Genomic DNA, 22496 nt, shown 5'->3' on the forward strand with positions numbered 1-22496 from the left:
ATGACCACCACCACCTGCACCCGCTTCACTGAGGAATTCCAGATGTTTGAGGAACTGGGCAAGTAAGTTTCACAAGAGATTTTTCATTTTTTTACTCATACAAAGTGGTATTTGGCGTTGCATTTGGGACCTGTGTGACAATGAAAGATGACCTCTTTGTTCAGTTTGAGTCAGAGGCATTTGTTCACAGTCAGTGAGGGAGTGTTGATGAAATATTTGGTGGCAGAACTGAATAGCATTACTCTTCTAAAGAAATCCCTTTATGACAGGAGACGGGAAAGGTCTTTTAGCTGAGGAAGTATCATTTTGATGACAGAAGGGAAGAGAAAGAATAAAGAGAATGATGAGGAGAGAGAGAGAGAGAGAGAGAGAGAGAGAGAGAGAGACATATATATATATATAGAAAGATAGATAGAGAGAGAGAGGCTTGGATCTGAGAGTTTAAGGGGGAACAGGTGAGAGGTAATTAAAGGTCTTATTTCTGACATTTCTCATCTTATTTCAGGAGTCTTGAGTCAAATAGTGCATTTTGAGAGAGTAGCACCATCACTTAGAAGACATAACGGATCTGCCGTAAGTGGCTACCTGTTCACAGCTGATGTCTCACAATGTCATATTCAGCCTGGTGGAATAAAGCGACAAGACTCGACTTTAATATTTGATGTCGGTGGTTCACATTCATCCTCTAGGTGGTAACACACATACACACTCACATACACATACACACTCACACAAAACACACACTATCCTTATTTTCCAATATCTTCTGCTAACTTGACAGCTCAATGATTTCGATTGTCTGACAGTTCTCAAGGATTTCACACCAGGTAAAATAATATTGAATAGTTCTCTACTAATCTACATAAATGGAATATATGACACATTGAATTATCTTATTATATTTGCATTCTGTTAATATATGCCACATTGAATTAGCTTATTACAGGCCTTGCAAAAGTATTCATCCCCCTTGGCGTTTTTCCTATTTTGTTGCATTACAACCTGTAATTTAAATTGATTTTTATTTTTATTTCATGTAATGGACATACACAAAATAGTCCAAACTGGTGAAGTGAAATTAACAAAAAAAAATTCAAAAAATTTGAATAAATAAATAACGGAAAAGTGGTGCGTGCATATGTATTCACCCCCTTTGCTATGAAGCCCCTAAATAAGATCTGGTACAACCAATTACCTTCAGAAGTCACATAATTAGTTAAATAAAGTCCACCTGTGTGCAATCTAAGTGTCACATGATCTGTCACATGATCTCAGTATATATACACCTGTTCTGAAAGGCCCCAGAGTCTGCAACACCACTAAGCAAGGGGCAACACCAAGCAAGCAGCACCATGAAGACCAAGGAGCTCTCCAAACAGGTCAGGGACAAAGTTGTGGAGAAGTACAGATCAGGGTTGGGTTATAAAAAAAAAGCCATTGCTTAAAGAAAGAAATAAGCAAACACGTTTGGTCTTCGCCAAAAGGCATATGGGAGACTCCCCTACATATGGAAGAAGGTACTCTGGTCAGATGAGACTAAAATTGAGTTTTTTGGCCATCAAGGAAAACGCTATGTCTGGCACAAACCCCATACCTCTCATCACCCCGAGAACACCATGCTGTGGGGATGTTTTTCATCGGCAGGGACTGGGAAACTGGTCAGAATTGAAGGAATGATGGATGCCGCTAAATACAGGGAAATTCTTGAGGGAAATCAGTTTCAGTCTTTAAGAGATTTGAGACTGGGACGGAGGTTCACCTTCCAGCAGGACAATGACCCTAAGCATACTGCTAAAGCAACACTCGAGTGGTTTAAGGGGAAACATTTAAATGTCTTGGAATGGCCTAGTCAAAGCCCAGACCTCATTCCAATTGAGAATCTGTGGTATGACTTAAAAATTGCTGTACATCAGAGGAACCCATCCAACTTGAAGGAGCTGGAGCAGTTTTGCCTTGAAGAATGGGAACAAAATCCCAGTGGCTAGATGTGCCAAGCTTATAGAGACATACCCCAAGAGACTTGCAGCTGTAATTGCTGCAAAAGGTGGCTCTATAAAGTATTGACTTTGGGGGGATGAATAGTTATGCACGCTCAAGTTCTGTTTTTTGTTTCACACAAAAAAAGATTTTGCATCTTCAAAGTGGTAGGCATGTTGTGTAAATCAAATGATACAATCCCCCCCAAAATCAATTTTAATTCCTGGTTGTAAGGCAACAAAATTGGAATGCCAAGGGGGGTGAATACTTTCGCAAGCCACTGTATATGTGCATTCTGTTAATATATGCCACATTGAATTATCTTATTATATGTGCATTCTGTTAATATATGCCATTTAGCAGATGATTTTATCCAAAGCAACTTACAGACATTCGTGCATACATATTACGTATGGGTGGTGCCCGGGAATCAAACTCACTACCCTTGCGTTACAAGCACCACGCTCTACCAACTGAGCTACAAAGGACTGACACTATAGTACAAAGTATCTGTTTATTGTTAGTTCACTATTTGAAACAGTCAGGGGTCAAGGTGTTTGAAATGTTAAAGTACACTGCTCAAAAAAATAAAGGGAACACTTAAACAACACATCCTAGATCTGAATGAATGAAATAATCGTATTAAATACTTTTTTCTTTACATAGTTGAATGTGCTGACAACAAAATCACACAAAAATTATCAATGGAAATCAAATGTATCAACCCATGGAGGTCTGGATTTGGAGTCACCCTCAAAATTAAAGTGGAAAACCACACTACAGGCTGATCCAACTTTGATATAATATCCTTAAAACAAGTCAAAATGAGGCTCAGTAGTGTGTGTGGCCTCCACGTGCCTGTATGACCTCCCTACAACGCCTGGGCATGCTCCTGATGAGGTGGCGGATGGTCTCCTGAGGGATCGCCTCCCAGACCTGGACTAAAGCATCCGCCAACTCCTGGACAGTCTGTGGTGCAACGTGGCGTTGGTGGATGGAGCGAGACATGATGTCCCAGATGTGCTCAATTGGATTCAGGTCTGGGGAACGGGCGGGCCAGTCCATAGCATCAATGCCTTCCTCTTGCAGGAACTGCTGACACACTCCAGCCACATGAGGTCTAGCATTGTCTTGCATGAGGAGGAACCCAGGGCCAACCGCACCAGCATATGGTCTCACAAGGGGTCTGAGGATCTCATCTCGGTACCTAATGGCAGTCAGGCTACCTCTGGCGAGCACATGGAGGGCTGTGCAGCCCCCCAAAGAAATGCCACCCCACACCATGACTGACCCACCGCCAAACCGGTCACGCTGGAGGATGTTGCAGGCAGCAGAATGTTCTCTGCGGCGTCTCCAGACTCTGTCACGTCTGTCACATGTGCTCAGTGTGAACCTGCTTTCATTTGTGAAGAGCACAGGGCGCCAGTGGCGAATTTGCCAATCTTGGTGTTCTCTGGCAAATGCCAAACGTCCTGCACGGTGTTGGGCTGTAAGCACAACCCCCACCTGTGGACGTCGGGCCCTCATACCACCCTCATGGAGTCTGTTTCTGACCGTTTGAGCAGACACATGCACATTTGTGGCCTGCTGGAGGTCATTTTGCAGGGCTCTGGCAGTGCTCCTCCTGCTCCTCCTTGCACAAAGGCGGAGGTAGCGGTCCTGCTGCTGGGTTGTTGCCCTCCTACGGCCTCCTCCACGTCTCCTGATGTACTGGCCTGTCTCCTGGTAGCGCCTCCATGCTCTGGACACTACGCTGACAGACACAGCAAACCTTCTTGCCACAGGTCGCGTTGATGTGCCATCCTGGATGAGCTGCACTACCTGAGCCACTTGTGTGGGTTGTAGACTCCGTCTCATGCTACCACTAGAGTGAAAGCACCGCCAGCATTCAAAAGTGACCAAAACATCAGCCAGGAAGCATAGGAACTGAGAAGTGGTCTGTGGTCACCACCTGCAGAACCACTTCTTTATTGGGGGTGTCTTGCTAATTGCCTATAATTTCCACCTGTCGTCTATTCCATTTGCACAACAGCATGTTACATTTATTGTCAATCAGTGTTGCTTCCTAAGTGGACAGTTTGATTTCACAGAAGTGTGATTGACTTGGAGTTACATTGTGTTGTTTAAGTGTTCCCTTTATTTTTTTGAGCAGTGTATGTTGGATTGAAATGCTTGATGGTGCTACATCGGACCCTGTTTATAGCACTGTGCTGTACCTGGCTGTATGCAGTATGTACTGTATGCTGAGGAACCTGGCTATATGCAGTATGTATGCTGAGGAACCTGGATGTATGCAGTAAGTATGTTGAGGAACCTGGCGGAATGCAGTATGTATGCTGAGGAACATGGATGTATGCAGTATGTATGTTGAGGTGGTCCTCTGTAGCTCAGCTGGTAGAGCACGGCGCTTGTAACGCCAAGGTAGTGGGTTCGATCCCCGGGACCACCCATACACAAAAAATTTATGCACGCATGACTGTAAGTCGCTTTGGATAAAAGCGTCCGCTAAATGGCATATTATATTATTATTATTATATTGAGGAACCTGGCTGTATGCAGTATGCATGTTGAGGAACCTGGCTGTATGCAGTATGTACAGTGCCTTCGGAAAGTATTCAGACCCCTTGACTTTCTCCACATTTAGTTATGTCACAGCCTTATTCTAAAATTGATTAAATAAATAAAAATCCTCAGCAATCTACACACAATACCCCATAATGACAAAGCGAAAACAGGTTGTATAAATATTTGCACATTTATAAAAAATAAAAAACATAAATACCTTATTTACATAAGTATTCAGACCCTTTGCTATGAGACTCGAAATTGAGCTCAGGTGCATCCTGCTTCCATTAATCATCCTTGAGATGTTTCTACAACTTGATTGGAGTCCACCTGTGGTAAATTCAATTGATTGGACATGATTTGGAAAGGCACACACCTGTCTATATAAGGTCCCACAGTTGACAGTGCATGTCAGTGCAAAAATCAAGCCATGAGGTCGAAGGAATTGTCCGTAGAGCACCGAGACAGGATTGTGTCGAGGCAGAGATCTGGGGAAGGGTACCCAAAGAATTCTGCAGCATTGAAGGTCCCCAAGAACACAGTGGCCTCCATCATTCTTAAATGGAAGAAGTTTGGAACCACCAAGACTCTTCCTAGAGCTGGCCGCCCGGCCAAACTGATCAATCGGGGGAGAAGGGCCTTGGTCAGGGAGGTGACCAAGAACCCGATGGTCACTCTGACAGAGCTCTAGAGTTCCTCTGTGGAGATGTTAGAACCTTCCAGAAGGACAACCATCTGTGCAGCACTCCACCAATCAGGCCTTTGTGGTACAGTGGCTAGACAGAAGCCACTCCTAAGTAAAATGCACATGACAGCCCGCTTGGAGTTATCCAAAAGACACCTACAGACTCTCAGACCATGGGAAACAAGATTCTCTGGTCTGATGAAACCAAGATTGAACTCTTTGGCCTGAATGCCAAGCGTCACGTCTGGAGGAAACCTGGCACCATCCCTACGGTGAAGTATGGTGGTGGCAACGTCACACACTTGCTCCAGGTCGCTCAGGACCTCAGACTGGGGCGAAGTTTCACCTTCCAACAGGACAACGACCCTAAGCACACAGCCAAGACAACGCAGGAGTGGCTTTGGGACAAGTCTCTGAATGTCCTTGAGTGGCCCAGCCGGAGCCCAGACTTGAACTCGATTTAACATCTCTGGAGAGACCTGAAGATAGCTGTGCAGTGATGCTCCCCATCCAACCTGACAGAGCTTGAGAGGATCTGCAGAGAAGAATGGGAGAAACTCCACAAATACAGGTGTGCCAAGCTTGTAGCGTCATACCCAAGAAGACTTGAGGCTGTAATCACTGCCAAAGGTGCTTCAACAAAGTACTGAGTAAAGGGTCTGAATACTTATGTAAATGTCATATTTCAGTTTTCTATTTTTTATAAATGAGCAAACATTTCTAGAAATCTGTTTTTGCTTTGTCATTATGGGGTATAGTGTGTAGAGTGATGCGGGGGAAAAAACAATTTAATCAATTTTAAAATAAGACTGTAACCTAACAAAGTGTGGAAAAAGTCAAGGGGTCTGAATACTTTCCGAAGGCACTGTATGCTGAGGAACCTGACTGTATGCTGAGGAACCTGACTGTATGCTGAGGAACCTGACTGTATGCAGTATGTATGCTAAGGAACACAGAGTGCTCAACCATCTGAGAGTTGTGACACATCTATAGTAAGGGTCTCCAGATCCCCACTGGCCCCCACCCACACTGCTTTTCTTTCTCTCACACACACACAAACACACGCACACACACAAGCACAAACGCACACACACATGCACGCACACACACACGCACACACAGACACACACACGTCAAGCAGCCAAAACCGCTTACATAATTTCATTTGGGGGTGGCAATCTAATAGTTTGACATGGACACGTTTCAAAATGTCCATTTTTTTACACTTTACACTCACAGTTGATGGTTGTACTGAGCTCACATCATGTCTGAAGAATTATCAGAGCTGACATTTAGACGTTATGATAAATGTGAGTGCAATTTTCAGGATCAGAACAGTGAAAGTGACAATAATTATTAAGGCACTGACAGATCTTTTAAACTACGGCCTTGTGTCTTTTCTCAACTGATGAGTACTGACAGTAGCACTGAGGAGATACATGATGTTACAGTGACCAGGGAGAAGCCCTATCTCCATCTGAATCCATTGAGCAGCACACAATCATGTTCATGTGTCATTTCAAGACTCACAAGTAATTCCTAACACAGTAACTCGACTGTTGAATGAAAGAGGCGGCAGATTAGGTTTGGTTAGGGCTAGCACTGACCTCATGTCTCTGTGTTGAGTTTGAAAGGTGACAGGTGAAAGGCATCAAATCAAATCCAATTTCTATTGGTCGCATGCACATATTTAGCAGATGTTATTGCGGGTGTAGCGAAATGCTTGTGTTCCTAGTTCCAACAGTGCAGTAATATCTAACAATTCACAACAATACACACACGTCTAAAAGTAAAAGAATGGAATTAAGAAATATATAAATATTAGGACGAGCAATGTCGGAGTGGCATTGACTAAAATACAGTAGAATAGAATACACTATATACATATGAGATCAGTAAAGCAGTATGTAAACATTATTAAAGTGACTCGTTTTCCATTATTAAAGTGGCCAGTGATTCCATGTCTATGTATATAGGGCAGCAGCCTCTAAGGTGCAGGGTTGAGTAACTGGGTGGAAGTCAGCTAGTGACTAAGTTCAGGGCAGGGTACTGGGTGGAGGCCGGCTAGTGATGGCTATTTAACAGTCTGATGGCCTTGAGATAGAAGCTGTTTTTCAGTCTCTCTGTCCCAGCTTTGATGCACCTGTACTGACCTTGCCTTCTGGATGATAGCGGGGTGAACAGGCCGTGGCTCGGGTGGTTGATGTCCTTGATGATCTTTTTGGCCTTCCTGTGACATCGGGTGCTGTAGGTGTCCTGGAGAGCAGGCAGTGTGCCCCCGGTGATGCGTGGGGCAGACCGCACCACCCTCTGGAGAGCTCTGCGGTTGCAGGCGGTGCAATTGACATACCAGGTGGTGATACAGCCCGACAGGATGCTCTCAATTGTGCATCTGCAAAAGTTTGTGAGGGTCTTAGGGGCCAAGCCGAATGTCTTCAGCCTCCTGAGGTTGAAGAGGCGCTGTTGCGCCTTCTTCACCACACTGTCTTTGTGGGTGGACCATTTCAGATTTTCAGTGATGTGTACGCCTGCATGGCAATGTTCTCAATCACAAACCTGAGTAAACTAATCTTGGAAACCCAGAACAAAAATATTGCATAATTGCATCAGATGCTTGATTAAACTCTGGGGGGGAGATGTGTTAGAAAATAATATTTTCTATCTAGACTAACACCATCTATACTAATGAGACTAGTGAAGTCTCCACCCCTCTAAACGGAATCTCTCTGCCAGTTTCAGTCAAGTCTATGGGCCAAAATCACCTTCCCTTTCCAAAATTCTAAAGATGCGAGCACCTGCGAAATCGTAATTTGTCCAAATGATCAGTGACGAAAAATCAGCGTACCTGAACAGAGCTCCTCACTAGTCAAGGCATCCCACAGTCTGTCAACAGATGTTACTGCCATTTATGTTACGTGCATCTGTCCACAAGAGACTAGTGACCGACATCCAAATCTATCAGGGATCAGGAGCAGGTCTTTAAATCTGATTTACTGTACTACTCAGAAGTCTTTTATGCATAATGGCAAAACGCCAAGTCAGATATCAACCACAGGATTTTAAACATTTACATAAAAGATGCTCATTGTGCTATTTTTAGGGAATGGATTTAAGCAATTTATTTTTCAAATAAGACTGTGAAAGACTGCAAGCCTTGGTCAACACTTAACTTGCAGTTTCATTTTGACCATGAAATGAATGATGCATTAACCATTTTAGGTGCAAAAACATTAAATGAATATTCACCATAACTGTGCAGTTCAATATGCATTTTTGTCTCCTGCGCTTCCCAGGGGAGCTTTTTCAGTGGTGCGGCGGTGCCTGAAGGTCCTCTCAGGTCAAGAGTATGCTGCTAAGATTATCAACACCAAGAAGCTATCTGCCAGGGGTAAGTGACACGCCTATCCCCCAACACACCGCTTTAAATATGTTTTAACAGTCCTTGTGGTGCAGACAGTAGAAATAGAATCCATAGAACATGCCTCCCCATTCAACTCAATTATGACATAATGGGTTGATTCTATATCTATGGTGCAGACAGTAGGGTTTTTGTTCAGAAAGATTGTTATTGTGTTGTCTTTTGTGAATCCCTCGGCACTCCTCCAAATGTTTCTTTAAGTAGAGCAGTGGTATCTCATCCTCAGTGTTGCCAGAACCCTTTGATGGTACTGACTGACCTGGAAAATGCTGCTGGCTCACAGTTTTTAAAATGAAGGTTTGAACTGACTGGATATCGGACTGTTGTTGGTCACAGTTTGATTGGCACATTCATTTTTCAGTTCCCCCATCTTGTCACAAAGACTTATGATGATCTGCTAATTTAATTGTAATCTTAACATTATATAAGGGGATGTAAACCAAGGTTTTGATTAGTTTAGTCTGTGAGATCCTTTACTTGACAGCAGGTTTGGAGTAAAATACTTCTCCAGAGACACCAAACTACTAGAGCCGTTACTCATCATATTTCTGGTCCATATTTATATTTTTATTTAAAAACCTTAAACCTATTTGAGACAAACAAGACGTCATGTAGTAGCAGTGAGTTTGATGGAATAATAGTCAGTGGTGCTGAGGCGCCTTAATGTTTAATGAAAGGCTGACATACCAAAGCATTTTGAGGGACCACACACCAGCCAAAGGTTTCCTCTCTTTTCACTTTTAGAAAATCTGATTTTCTGGTTCTGTTGAGAGATTAAAGACCTACTGTCTGGAGTGTGGGAGGAAGCAGAATGCCCTAAAAGTACACTAGCAACTCACACCTCCTACACAATGTTCATGTGATATACTGTTCATCAACGTATGTACTGTATCTTATGATATAAAACAGTATAAAAATCTCTATATATCTTGTGGCACATTTAAAAAAAAACATGCATTGCACACACACACACACACACTCATTCAAGTCAAAGGAATCCATCCTTGCTCAATCAAGACATATCATGTCTCCTTGGGATACACTGTATTGCTGTCAAGCAGTTGACGTCTGTCAGATGTCTGTCTGTCTGTCATCCACTTGCATTCATTCTATGTCATGCTGAGCTGAACTGGCCTTCAGGGGTGGGGCCAGAACAGCAGCAGAAACACGTTGACGTGGGCGGCGAGTAGCCGAGCGGTTAAGAGTGTTGGACCAGTAACCAGAAGGTCACTGGTTTGAATCCCTGAGCTGACTAGGTAAAAAGTCTGCCGATGTGCCATTGAGCAAGGCACTTAACCCTAATTACTCCTGTAAGTCGCTCTAGATGAGAGTGTCTAGTAACATGTTGACATATCTGCTACAGAGAGACTATGGAAGGACAGGAATTATATTTTACGCAAATTACAAATGTACATAATCTAACTGCCACATATAGTCTTTTGACCTGGAGAGCCAGGGTTTATAATTCTAGCTACAGCATTAGCATTAGCATTACTGAGGGAAATCCATGCAGTGATAGACCTACTGTATATTATCAAGCTCCATACAGTGGGCCTTAGCTGCTAGGCTGCTAAATTAATTCAAAGGCACTGTTGGGTCAAATACATTTGCGATTTGGGTGAATAATATTACTTTTACAAACATGTTACAGAGTGCGTAGGTGGTGGAGTGCAGGGAGTGTTACTCCTGATCGAACTAACAACATGCATCTGAGTTGTATCACAGAGCTGTATCACAGAGTTGTATCACAGAGCTGTATCACAGAGCTGTATCACAGAGCTGTATCACAGAGCTGTATCACAGAGCTGTATCACAGAGTTGTATCACAGAGCTGTATCACAGAGCTGTATCACAGAGCTGTATCACAGAGCTGTATCACAGAACTGAACAACAGTAGTGCACCACAGTAGTGCACCAGAGTAGTGCACCAGAGTAGTGCACCAGAGTAGTGCACCAGAGTAGTGCACCAGAGTAGTGCACCACAGTAGTGCACCACAGTAGTGCACCAGAGTAGTGCACCAGAGTAGTGCACCAGAGTAGTGCACCACAGTAGTGCACCACAGTAGTGCACCAGAGTAGTGCACCAGAGAAAGAGACAAAAGACAAGCAGAGCATAAAATATTTCCTCTCCTCTCTCTCTGTGGGCCCATTGAAGGCCCAATGCAGCCATAAAAAAAAATATATCAATATCAAATAATTTCTGGGTAACAATTCAATAAATACCTTAGTAGCTAGGTTTCCATCCAATTGGTGAAAGATTTTCTTGCAAATATTCTAAAATCTGCATAAAGAAAATCGGAACATTTTCCCATCAGTGGTGTGTTTTCACCAAAATCAAATCAAATCAAATCAAATGTTATTTGTCACATGCGCCGAATACAACAGGTGTAGACCTTACCGTGAAATGCTTACTTACAAGCCCTTAACCAATAATGCAGTTTTAAGAAAATAGAGTTAAGAAAATATGTACTAAATAAACTAAAAGAAAATAATAATAATAAATTAACACAATAAAATAACAATACCGAGGCTATATACAAGGGGTACCGGTACCGAGTCAATGTGCGGGGGTACAAGTTAGTCAAGGTAATATGTACATGTAGGTAGGGGTAAAGTGACTATGCATAGATAATAAACAGAGAGTAGCAGCAGTGTAAAAACAAAGGGGGAGGTGTCAATGCAAATAGCCCGGGTGGCCATTTGATTAATGGTTCAGCAGTCTTAAGGTTTGAAGGTAGAAGCTGTAAAGGAGCCTTTTGGACCTAGACTTGGCACTCCGGTACCGCTTGCCGTGCGGTAGCAGAGACAACAGTCTATGACTTGGGTGACTGGAGCCTTTGACAATTTTTGGGGCTTTCCTCTGACACCGCCTAGTATATAGGTCCTGGATGGCAGGAAGCTTGGCCCCAGTGATGTACTGGGCTGTACACACTACCCTCTGTAGTGCCAACTCTGGTTTTGGCACGTGTGCTCTAGCCAACAGCTGGCAGATACAGTGCGGGAAGGTTAGTCTATATGATGAGATTATTATGGATAAGAGCGAGAATATTTATATTTGTCAAATGGTAGTCAAGCATCAATCATCATGTCACCAGAATAAGACCCTCAATATTTATTGGAAAGGAGAATCAAGATCACTGTGCACTTTCACCACCTTGTGAAGTTCATCATAATTTATCTGTAGCCTAATAAATTACATTGTTTCCCGAGTCAAAGTGGGAGGACCACACACCATATCCTCATGTGACTCGCAATTTACTTCGATATGATGGTTATTATATTAATATTTGCGCATAAAGGCGTTTCCACCACATTTCTCGCATAATTAATTTTACTGACACAAAAAGATCCCACCATGTCGAACGAACCAATTATGTCGCCATTTATAAAATTGTACTGAAACTACCTGGTTCCATCACAGCTGTCATTATTTTTTTTAATACGGTATGACTTTACTTTTTTTTAAATGTGGATGGAAATGTGGTTACTGTAATAGATTTTCATGAAAATGGTCAAAAATTGCTTTTTATCAAAAAATATTCTCAAGCAACAATTTTGCTAGGACTGTCTGGGAGTGGTCTGAGTTGGGAGGGGAAAACTGAAACTAGCTGTTATTGGCAGAGAGGTTTGGAACTCTCTTTGTTATTGGTCTATTAACCAATTTACTGCATGGTGATGTCACCATGGAAAGCCAAAACTCATGCCCATAGTGCTGAGAGATTCGTGCCTTTCGAAGGTCGGTTCGGTTTCGGTTTGATTCTGAAAAAATTATCACGGATTTTGGTTTCGATTATTTTTATAAACATTAAATGCATTATTAAATAATGACATACAAATTATTTTAGAGCTTTTTAATGGAAATTCCAAAGGCAAAAATTGTGAACATTCAATTGCCAAACATTTAAAAAATATTCCATTGTCTCTGTCAGGTCCACATTGGGTAGACATCAATAGAAAAATAGGAAATTACTATGAAATAATACAATATTTCAGTTGTGTATATTACTTTGTTTTTATTTGATTACTTTATTATTTTTCATTCCTTAAAGTCATCATCTCATCTCTACACAGGTAGTAACAGCCAGCCAGCCAGACAACCGATTACATTTACATTACATTTTAGTCATTTAGCAGACGCTCTTATCCAGAGCGACTTACAGGAGCAATTAGGGTTAAGTGCCTTGCTCAAGGGCACATTTACGTCATTTAGCAGACGCTCTTATCCAGAGCGACTCACAAATTGGTGCATTCACCCTATAGCCAGTGGGATAACCACTTTACAATTTTTTTTTGTGGGGGGGGGGGGGGGGGGGGGGGTAGAAGGATTACTTTATCCTATCCCAGGTATTCCTTAAAGAGGTGGGGTTTCAAATGTCTCCGGAAGGTGGTGAGTGACTCCGCTGTCCTGGCGTCGTGAGGGAGCTTGTTCCACCATTGGGGTGCCAGAGCAGCGAACAGTTTTGACTGGGCTGAGCGGGAACTATGCTTCCGCAGAGGAAGGGGAGCCAGCAGGCCAGAGGTGGATGAACGCAATGCCCTCATTTGGGTGTAGGGACTGATCAGAGCCCGAAGGTACAGAGGTGCCGTTCCCCTCACTGCTCCATAGGCAAGCACCATGGTCTTGTAACGGATGCGAGCTTCAACTGGAAGCCAGTGGAGTGTGCGGAGGAGGGGGGTGACGTGAGAGAACTTGGGAAGGTTGAACACCAGACGGGCTGCGGCATTCTGGATGAGTTGTAGGGGTTTAATGGCACAGGCAGGGAGGCCAGCCAACAGCGAGTTGCAGTAATCCAGACGGGAGATGACAAGTGCCTGGATTAGGACCTGTGCCGCTTCCTGTGTAAGGCAGGGTCGTACTCTCCGAATGTTGTAGAGCATGAACCTGCAGGAGCGGGTCACCGCCTTGATGTTAGCGGAGAACGACAGGGTGTTGTCCAGGGTCACGCCAAGGCTCTTCGCACTCTGGGAGGAGGACACAACGGAGTTGTCAACCGTGATGGCGAGATCATGGAACGGGCAGTCCTTCCCCGGGAGGAAGAGCAGCTCCGTCTTGCCAGGGTTCAGCTTGAGGTGGTGATCCGTCATCCATACTGATATGTCTGCCAGACATGCAGAGATGCGATTCGCCACCTGGTTATCAGAAGGGGGAAAGGAGAAGATTAGTTGTGTATCGTCAGCGTAGCAATGATAGGAGAGACCATGTGAGGATATGACAGAGCCAAGTGACTTGGTGTATAGGGAGAAAAGGAGAGGGCCTAGAACTGAGCCCTGGGGGACACCAGTGGTGAGAGCACGTGGTGCGGAGACAGCTTCTCGCCACGCCACTTGGTAGGAGCGACCGGTCAGGTAGGACGCAATCCAGGAGTGAGCCGCGCCGGAGATGCCCAGCTCGGAGAGGGTGGAGAGGAGGATCTGATGGTTCACAGTATCAAAGGCAGCAGACAGGTCTAGATTAGTTACCGGAGTGTAACTCCAGTTCTATGAGTGGAGCGGAGCCCCATAGGGGAGCTCTGCTCCTAATGGTTTACCCTCTGCCCTAAGGCAGCAGCAGCCTGAGACAAAATTATGCACACACCTACAGCCAATAGGAGTACAGGTGTCCCTATAAGAGGGGACGCTTCCCCTCAATCAGCCTCCCGAGATATTTTTCTTCAGCGAGACTAGAGAGGGTCGGCAGGGCCTTAAGTCCTATGGGGCTCCGCTCCACTCATAGAACTGGAGTTACACTCCGGTAACTAATCGTTCTATATCGTGGAGCTCCGCCCCATAGGGGAGCTCTGCTCCTAATGGTTTAAGGCGGAGCGTAGCGCTCCAAAATGTACTCCCTGCCGAGCCTAACACTTCCCATCAAAACGAGAAAGTCAAGCCCAGCAATGGCTGTAACCGAGTCCCGCAGTACTGCAACTAAAAAACCCTACGGGCGTCACAATATACCGCGTCATCGGTTAAAAGACCCGCCCCACCTAGTCCAATGGCAATGCCAATGACTAGTGGGCAGATCACCAGAATAGAAGCCATACTAATCTGTACTAGCAGATAGATGTGCCTCAATATCCCGTGAAAACACTACCGACCACTAATGGAATGACATCAAATGTCACTCTACATTATGAACGCGGTAGACCGCCTCACTCACTCAATGGAATCCCAGAGATTAGTGGGTAGGAACAAAAACATGAGTCATACTAACTGAACGAGCAGATAGATGACCTCATATTCTGTTAATCAACGCATGCCTCTACTGTACTGAGCCTGTCAGTCAGGATTCATGCCACAAAATATGTTTTCTTATCCAAAGCGGACCTGATGGAAACCCAGTCCATAGTCCTGCTTTTCCCTCTCTTCCTAGCTCCAGATCTCCCTTCAGCTATGCTGAGTACAGACCGAGCCAAAGAGTTAGAAAACACATCTGTCAAAAACACGTCTTCCTAACCAAAGCGGACCTGATGGAAACCTGTGTCCACAGTCCTGCTTCTCCTCTCCTTCTTGCTCAAGATCTCCCTTCAGCCACGCTGAGTACAGATCGAGCCAGAGAATTGGAAGACATATCTAAGAGATAGAAACGGATAAATGGAGACGGCGTCGACCAGGATGCTGCTCTACAGATATCCTCTACTCCCGTTCCTCTGAAAAGGGCAGTAGAAACCGCTACTCCACGAGTGGAGTGAGCTCTGATACCCTGAGGCAATTGCCGCCCTGCTACCTCATAAGCTGTCTCAATGCCTTCACAAAGCCAGTGAGACAGCCTCTGTTTTGAAAGTGGTCTACCTAGTGCAGCCGCACCGTGACACACAAACAACTGAGGCGATGACCTAATCGCTGCTGTGCGCTCGACGTAACACGCCAAAGCGCGTACCGGGCACAGGCGATGGAGCTTTTCCTCACTCCTCTCTCTATGAGGAGGAGGAGAAAAAGCCCACAGCTCCACGGTCTGTGACCTATATGAACTCTTAATAACCTTCGGCACAAATGCCGGGTTAGGACGTGACACTGCTCTGCTCAGGTCACCATTGATGGCCAGGCAGTCAGGTCTCGTCGAAAGAGCACACAAATCACTGACCCGCTTAGCTGTAGTCAAAGCGAGCAACAGTGCTGTCTTGATAGACAGCATCTTGGGGGGTATTTGATTCAATGTCTCGAACGGCGACTTACATAGCGCTTCGAGTACCAAAGCCAAATCCCACTGAGGAAGCGTGACTCTAGGTGTTGGCCTAAGTCACCGCGTTCCTAATAGGAAGCGTTTCACTAGAGGGTGACTAAAGACATTGTCTCTGCCAAAAACCCTCATGACAAGCTGAAATCGCTGCTGCAAACACTCTAATCGTGGCAGGCGATTTTTGCTTATCAAACATGAGCTGCAGAAAAGAGAGAATACTCTCCACCTGACAGCTCATGGGGTCCACACTTTGTGTGACACACCATCGTGAAAACACGTTCCATCTACTGGCATACATCTTAGAAGTGGAACTGGCACGTGAACCCTGTATGGTCCTGATCACTGCATCAGATAACCCACGGCGCTCTAGCCTGTCCCTCTCAGCAGCCAGGCCTTCAGTGGTTGGCCGATTATGGGAAATTTCCCTATCGTGCCAGCCGCCTGAGACAACGCGTCCAGTCGATGTGGAATTGGCCAAGGTGGCGCAATCAACATCTGACTCATCTCCGCAAACCACAGAGCCCCCGGGCGATCGGGCGCTATCAGTATCACTGACAGCCCCCTGACCTCACCCTGGCTAGCAGTGGGAGAATGCAGGACAGCGGAGGGAATGCATACAGGAGAACTCTCGGCCACGGTTGGTGCGCAAAGGCGTCCCTTCCCAGTGGCGGTTCGTCCTGTTCCCTCAGAGAGAACCACAGAGGACATTGCGCGTTCACGCGTGACGCGAATAGGTCCACCTCGGCTCTCCCGAATTGTTCCCAAATCTGGAGAACAATGTCTGGATGCAGACACCACTCGTCGTCTCGAGGACCCCCTCTTGACATGAGGTCTGCTCCTACGTTCAAGTAGCCCGGAATGTGTGCTGCTCTCAATGAGCGAAGGTGCTCGTGAGCCCACAGCCACAATTCCTCTGCCGCCCGATGGAGAGCAGGAGACCTGACTCCTCCCTGGCGATTTATGTGGGCTACTGTGGTCCGGTTGTCTGACCAGACCAGCACATCGCGACCCCGAAGGGTAGACGCGAAGTGGGTCAGAACCAGTCGAACCGTTTCCAACTCCAGGAGGTTGATGTGACGACCTGATTGAGGCCACACACCTCCTATCGTTTGTGTCTGACATGTCCCTCCCCATCCCGTCATGGACGCATCCGTGAATACTGGGATGTGAGAGGACACCTTTCCTATCGGGACTCCGTGCGTGAGAACGCGCGAGTTTCTCCAATAGTTTAGGTCTGCACTGAACGAGAGGGGAACCACCACCAACCGATGACGTTGACTTAATGGGTCTAGTCTTAGTTGGGAGAACCATCGCTGCGTCCTGCGCATGTGCAGGAGTCCCAGCGGAACCACAGAGTGGGCTGACGACATGAGACCCAAAAGTGACATGATCGACAGCGCCGTCACCGTGTGATTCGGACGACACTTCCTTAGGGCTAGCAACAAGGCTACCCTTCGGGGGTCCGAAATTCGAGCCCTCATCCTCACAGTGTCTAGCTGTATCCCCAGGTAGACAATCTGATGAGTGGGCCAGGGCGCGCTCTTTTTCCAATTCACAGCAAACCCCAGACTTGTGAGATGCATCACTGTCTGTGTTGTGTGAGTGATCGCCAGCTCTGCTGACGGGGCGAGAACCAGTAGGTCGTCCAGGTAGGCTAGTAGCCGTATTCCCTGACGACGCAACGGTTCCAATGCCGCCTCCACACACTTGGAAAATGTGCGAGGTGCCAGGGCGTACCCAAATGGCATCCTCGTGTATTCGTACGCCACCCCTTGGAAGGCGAACTGCAGAAACTTCCTGTGACGCGGCTGAACCGGCACATGAAAGTACGCGTCCTTAGGTCTATGCTCGTACAAAAGTCCCCTCTCTGGACACATTCCAGCAGACGTTTTGTCGTTAGCATTCGGAAGGGCCGTTTGGTTATACTCTCGTTGAGAATGCGTAAATCCAAAATCGGCCTCACTCCCCCCGTCTTTTTGGGCACTAGGAAATAAGGCGAATATAGCCCTTTGTTCCTTTGCTCCCGGGGAACTACTGTCACCGCCTCCTTCGCCAAAAGTTCCGTAATCTCTGTCATCAGAGCGGCCACTTTGTCTGGCGTTTTCATCACCGTCTCCACCACTCCCCTGAACGGGGGTGGGGTCCGGTGGAATTGGAGAGCATAACCCTTCTGCAACGTCTGTTCTAGCCAGCGTGAGAGGGTGCAGCTTCTTCGCCACTGCCAGCAATGCAGAGAAAGTGGCTGGGCGCGAATCTGTGGTGCATCCAGTAGGAAGAACCTGTATTCCTCTATGGCCCTTACCGCCACTGTTCCCCAACATTGAAGTGGTGGAACAGCCCAAGGTGGGCCTCCCGTGAAAGGGAGAGGAAATGCGTTCTGAGAAAGAAAGAGGAGTAGGGACGTCGGTTAAACCCGTAACCGTCGTATTCCTGCCCTCCTTGAACGCATCGCGGGTCTGAATTGCGCTGACCGAGGCCACAGCCTGCGGCAGGGCACCATCCCCAGCGAGCGATTGCGTCATCTTAGGTGACTGCAATTCGCTATCAGAGCCCTTCACTACAGTACTCCTAGAAGTCTGTAGTATGAGGTCTCTATGAGGTAAAACAAGGCGGCGCCTTGATACCTTCTTAACTTTCACCTTCTGTGTGTGTTCAACTCTGCACCCCTGGTGGGTTGATTCACGCTCAGTGTGGTGAGTACTGGCTCGTTCTGTCAGGGGAGCTGATACTTTGGTTATACCCATAACGCTAGTAATCCTGCTCTCCGTGAACGTAGCATGGGTCTGAATCGCATTAACCGAGACCTTGGTCTGCGATAATGCGCCGTCCCCAGATAGCTGCTGTGTTACGATGCCTGGGGGCGCCGATACTCTGGGCACCTTGGTGACCGCGGTAATCGGGCCCTCCGTGAACGCAGCATGGGTCTGGCTCGTACTAACCGAGACCTTAGTCTGCGATAGTGCGCCATCCCCAAATAGCGGCTGCGTCATCATGTCTCCTGACTGAGACTGCAGCCTGCTATGAGAGACACTCACTACAGTACTCCTTGGGGTCTGTAATGTGAGGTCTCTTTGAGATAAGCCAAGACGGTGTCTTGGTATCTTTCCTCCCTTCACCTCCTGTGTGCGTTCAGCTCTGCACCTCTGGTGGGCTGAACTACGCTCAGTGTGGTGAGTATTAGCCCGTTCAGAAAGAAGTGGGGGCGCCGATACACTGGGAACCTTCGTCACAGTGGTAATCGGGCCCTCCGTGAACGCAGCATGGGTCTGAATCGCACTAACCGAGACCTTAGTCTGCGATAGTGCGCCATCCCCAACTAGCGGCTGCGTCATCATGTCTCCTGACTGAGACTGCAGCCTGCTATGAGAGGCACTCACTACAGTACTCCTTGGAGTCTGTAATGTGAGGTCTCTTTGAGATAAACCAAGACGGCGTCTAGGTATTATTCCTCCTTTCACCTCCTGTGTGCGTTCAGCTCTGCACCTCTGGTGGGCTGAACTACGCTCAGTGTGGTGAGCCTGGGCGCGTTCAGAAAAAGGTGGGGGCGCCGATACACTGGGCACCTTCGTGACCGTGGTAATCGGGCCCTTCCTGAACGCAGCATGGGTTCTGGGTCGTACTAACAGAGACCTTAGTCTGTGATAGTGCGCCATCCCCAATGTGGTTATTATCAGCGCGTTCTGAGAGAAACGGGGGCACCGATACGTTGGTTACGCCCGTAACCGTAGTAATCAGGCCCTCCGTGAACGCGGCACGGGTCTGAACTGCACTGACTGAGGCGTTAGCCTGAGACAGAGCGCCGTCCCGAATAGCGGTCGTGTCATCATGCCATTATCTGGCTGAGACTGCAGCCTGCTATGTGAGACACTCACTACAGCACTCCTAGGAGTCTGTAAAGTGAGGTCTTTATAAGGTACACTTAATACCTTTTATATACCTGCCTTATGTGTGCATTCAGCAACGCACCATGGTGGGCTGAGCTGCACTCATAGTGGTAAGAGAGAGAGCGAGAGTGAGGAAGGTCGAACACTCTCGGATGTATTATGGAAAAGGGGCTCTTTTTTGACAGTGTCAAGTAGAGCCAACTCTTTATTACACACATCAACAAAAAACATTCTCCTCCATACACTCAACGGTAGAGTGGGGGGGGACAGTGGGCTCGGTCACAGCAGGCGCTGTGCCGTCTTCCGTTCTCTCCCCCTCGCCTGTCATAAACGGCGTCTCTTCTGGCCGCCCTTCGGGTGATGCCAGGATGACGCTATAATGACCTCTCTCGCCGGCACCTCTGGCGCTGCAGGGGGGGCGAGGCCCGCTCCCTTGCTGCTGGAGGCCGCCGTCTGACGCCAAGCTGTAGCGAGAGTAACGGCCGCCCTTCCTCATATCCACTTCCGGGTTGGAGGGAATGGGGGGCAGCTTAATCTCCCGCTGTTTAGCAGCCCACTCAATGAGACCTGAGAATTCAGGCACAGAGAGGCTGTGGCGTCATCATCCAGGGATGTAATGACCTCACAATTTCCCAAAGGAAAAGGGGTGTTAAACATCTGGGTCAGTGTAATGAATTGTTCCAATAGAATATTCATTTCTTCCCCAATAGCCCTGTCATCTCCTGAGTCAGCGCCTTCAGATGATGCCTCAGAAGCTGAGACTAACACTGATAGCACATCCTCAAGAGGGATATCCTCCCTAAAAATGCCCAACGCTGCTTCCACTCCTTCAAAAGGGAGGGCGCAGCTGGCGCATAGTGGGGGATTAATGAAGCTGTCCCTGGCGTGCTGTGTCCCTCAACCCACGAAACATATGTCGGGGGGGTCGACAGCCGCCAAGGGGAACAGCGACATTGAGCTCTGAAAAGAGCTTTTGTTAAATACTTACCTTATGGATAAGCTTGGTGTGCTCATTGTAGGACGACGTCGATGATCTGGAAAATCGACGGCGTTTTCTTCGTCCTGAGTCTTCTCTTCGTCTCTTCTTGGCTTCTTCAGTCTAGTCCAGTCGCTGAAGAAAAAGGGAGGCTGATTGAGGGGAAGCGTCCCCTCTTATAGGGACACCTGTACTCCTATTGGCTGTAGGTGTGTGCATAATTTTGTCTCAGGCTGCTGCTGCCTTAGGGCAGAGGGTAAACCATTAGGAGCAGAGCTCCCCTATGGGGCGGAGCTCCACGATATAGAACATAACGTTATCTCTGTGCTCACATACTGTACTGTCTTTAGTCATCCTATTTAGCCAGCCTGCCTAAGTATGCTGCAGAGCTGTCTGACGAAATCATTTTACTAGTTCTTCAAACCCGCTAGTCATTGTGTTGTCTCTCTCATGTGGTCTATGCGGTCTGTGTGTATCGAACCTAATGTATCAGGTGTAAAAGTCAATGACTATATATACTGTATGAAGGGAAAAATACAGAGTTTCCAAACTTAGAGGCGCTGTCAAAAGGGCTGATGTGGATGCGGTGTTGGAGTCAGGCGCAGGACACAGAAGCTTAGTCGATCCGACTTTAATAGTCACAGGAGCAAAATACAAATCCAACGGGCCTCATAAACAGGAGGCGAGCGAATACGCAGAACAGTGCGTAAAGTGCGAACAGCACTAACAATAAGAAAACAAATAACCTACACCAACAGACAGGCGTACAACGACACACAACTACAAACAAAACCAAAGGAAACTTATAGGTGACATAATCAATACGTGATATGGAACAGGTGCACTAATCAGACAAAACCAAACAAACATAGATAACATCAAATGGTGGCAGCTAGTACTCCGGGGACGACGAACGCCGAAGCCTGCCCGAACAAGGAGGAGGAGCAGCCTCTGCGGAATTCGTGACAGGCGCAAAATCACGAGACTTCCGGGAACGCTTGGGGAACACACCAATCAGACCAGGCCAGGGTTTGGGGTGTGAGAGGCAATGAGAGAAGTGAGAAATTCTTCCACAGTTGTTCATTTTCTCGAAATCTAAAGGTACAACCTGGATTCAAGCCAATGTCTTAAGTAGTTGAACATGTTATTACTCCAACCTTGTGAAAGTGACAAACTGACATGTTTTAATTTTTAGCAAAACCAACTTGGTTGGAGTGCCTTTGATTTGATGGCCTGCACGTGCACAGTTAAAAGTGAGACGACCGTTAGACCTGATGACGTGATTCTGCTCATGAGCTTAGCTAGCCAACGTCGCCATGACATCGCCTAGAAGCGTGATCTGGGATTTCTGTTGGAGAAGCAGTTTCTGCCTTCATACTGCACTGTGTATCCGTCTCTGTCTGAGCCGGAAAGAACAGGTGCAATGGATTATGGTCATTGTCGTTAATAATACCACGTTTCTGTGCTGAACTGTGTTGAATATTTGCTAAATGAAAACTACTACTCCCTTCAGCCCAGCGTTCTCGTGAATTTCTGATTTCTGTCTAGAGAAACGACGCGTTGGGCTCACAAAAAAACAGAATCTAAATGAAATTCAAGTAATTGAACCGACATAAGTTAATTAGTTGTTTAATAACCGCCCATGCAAACCTGCTGATTAGAAGGTCCTGTGTAGATTGTATTTTCAACCAGAAACACTGGTTAAAAAAAAGTAGCCTAATCATCCCCACATAAAAAATACTACAGTTTACTATAGAATACTACAGTACTTACTATTGAATTTAGTAATAAACTGTAGTATACTGTAGAATACTATACTACACACTGTAGTATCC

At 46.5% G+C, this 22496-nt stretch overlaps 1 protein-coding gene across 1 annotated transcript in view; it reads left to right on the top strand.

Moving 5' to 3' along the window:
• LOC311099984 (calcium/calmodulin-dependent protein kinase type II subunit alpha-like) overlaps positions 1-22496 on the top strand; it is a gene marked incomplete at its 5' end in the record, with an annotated part of 86811 nt that continues 64315 nt past the window's right edge. Inside the window, 2 exons of the mRNA XM_084140708.1 lie at positions 1-62; positions 8521-8615. Coding sequence (XP_083996834.1) covers positions 1-62; positions 8521-8615 — 157 coding nt within the window. The remainder of the gene's footprint in view (positions 63-8520; positions 8616-22496) is intronic.

Source organism: Coregonus lavaretus (genome assembly GCF_964263955.1).
Source record: "Coregonus lavaretus genome assembly, chromosome: 24".
In the NCBI taxonomy this organism is placed as follows: domain Eukaryota; kingdom Metazoa; phylum Chordata; class Actinopteri; order Salmoniformes; family Salmonidae; genus Coregonus; species Coregonus lavaretus.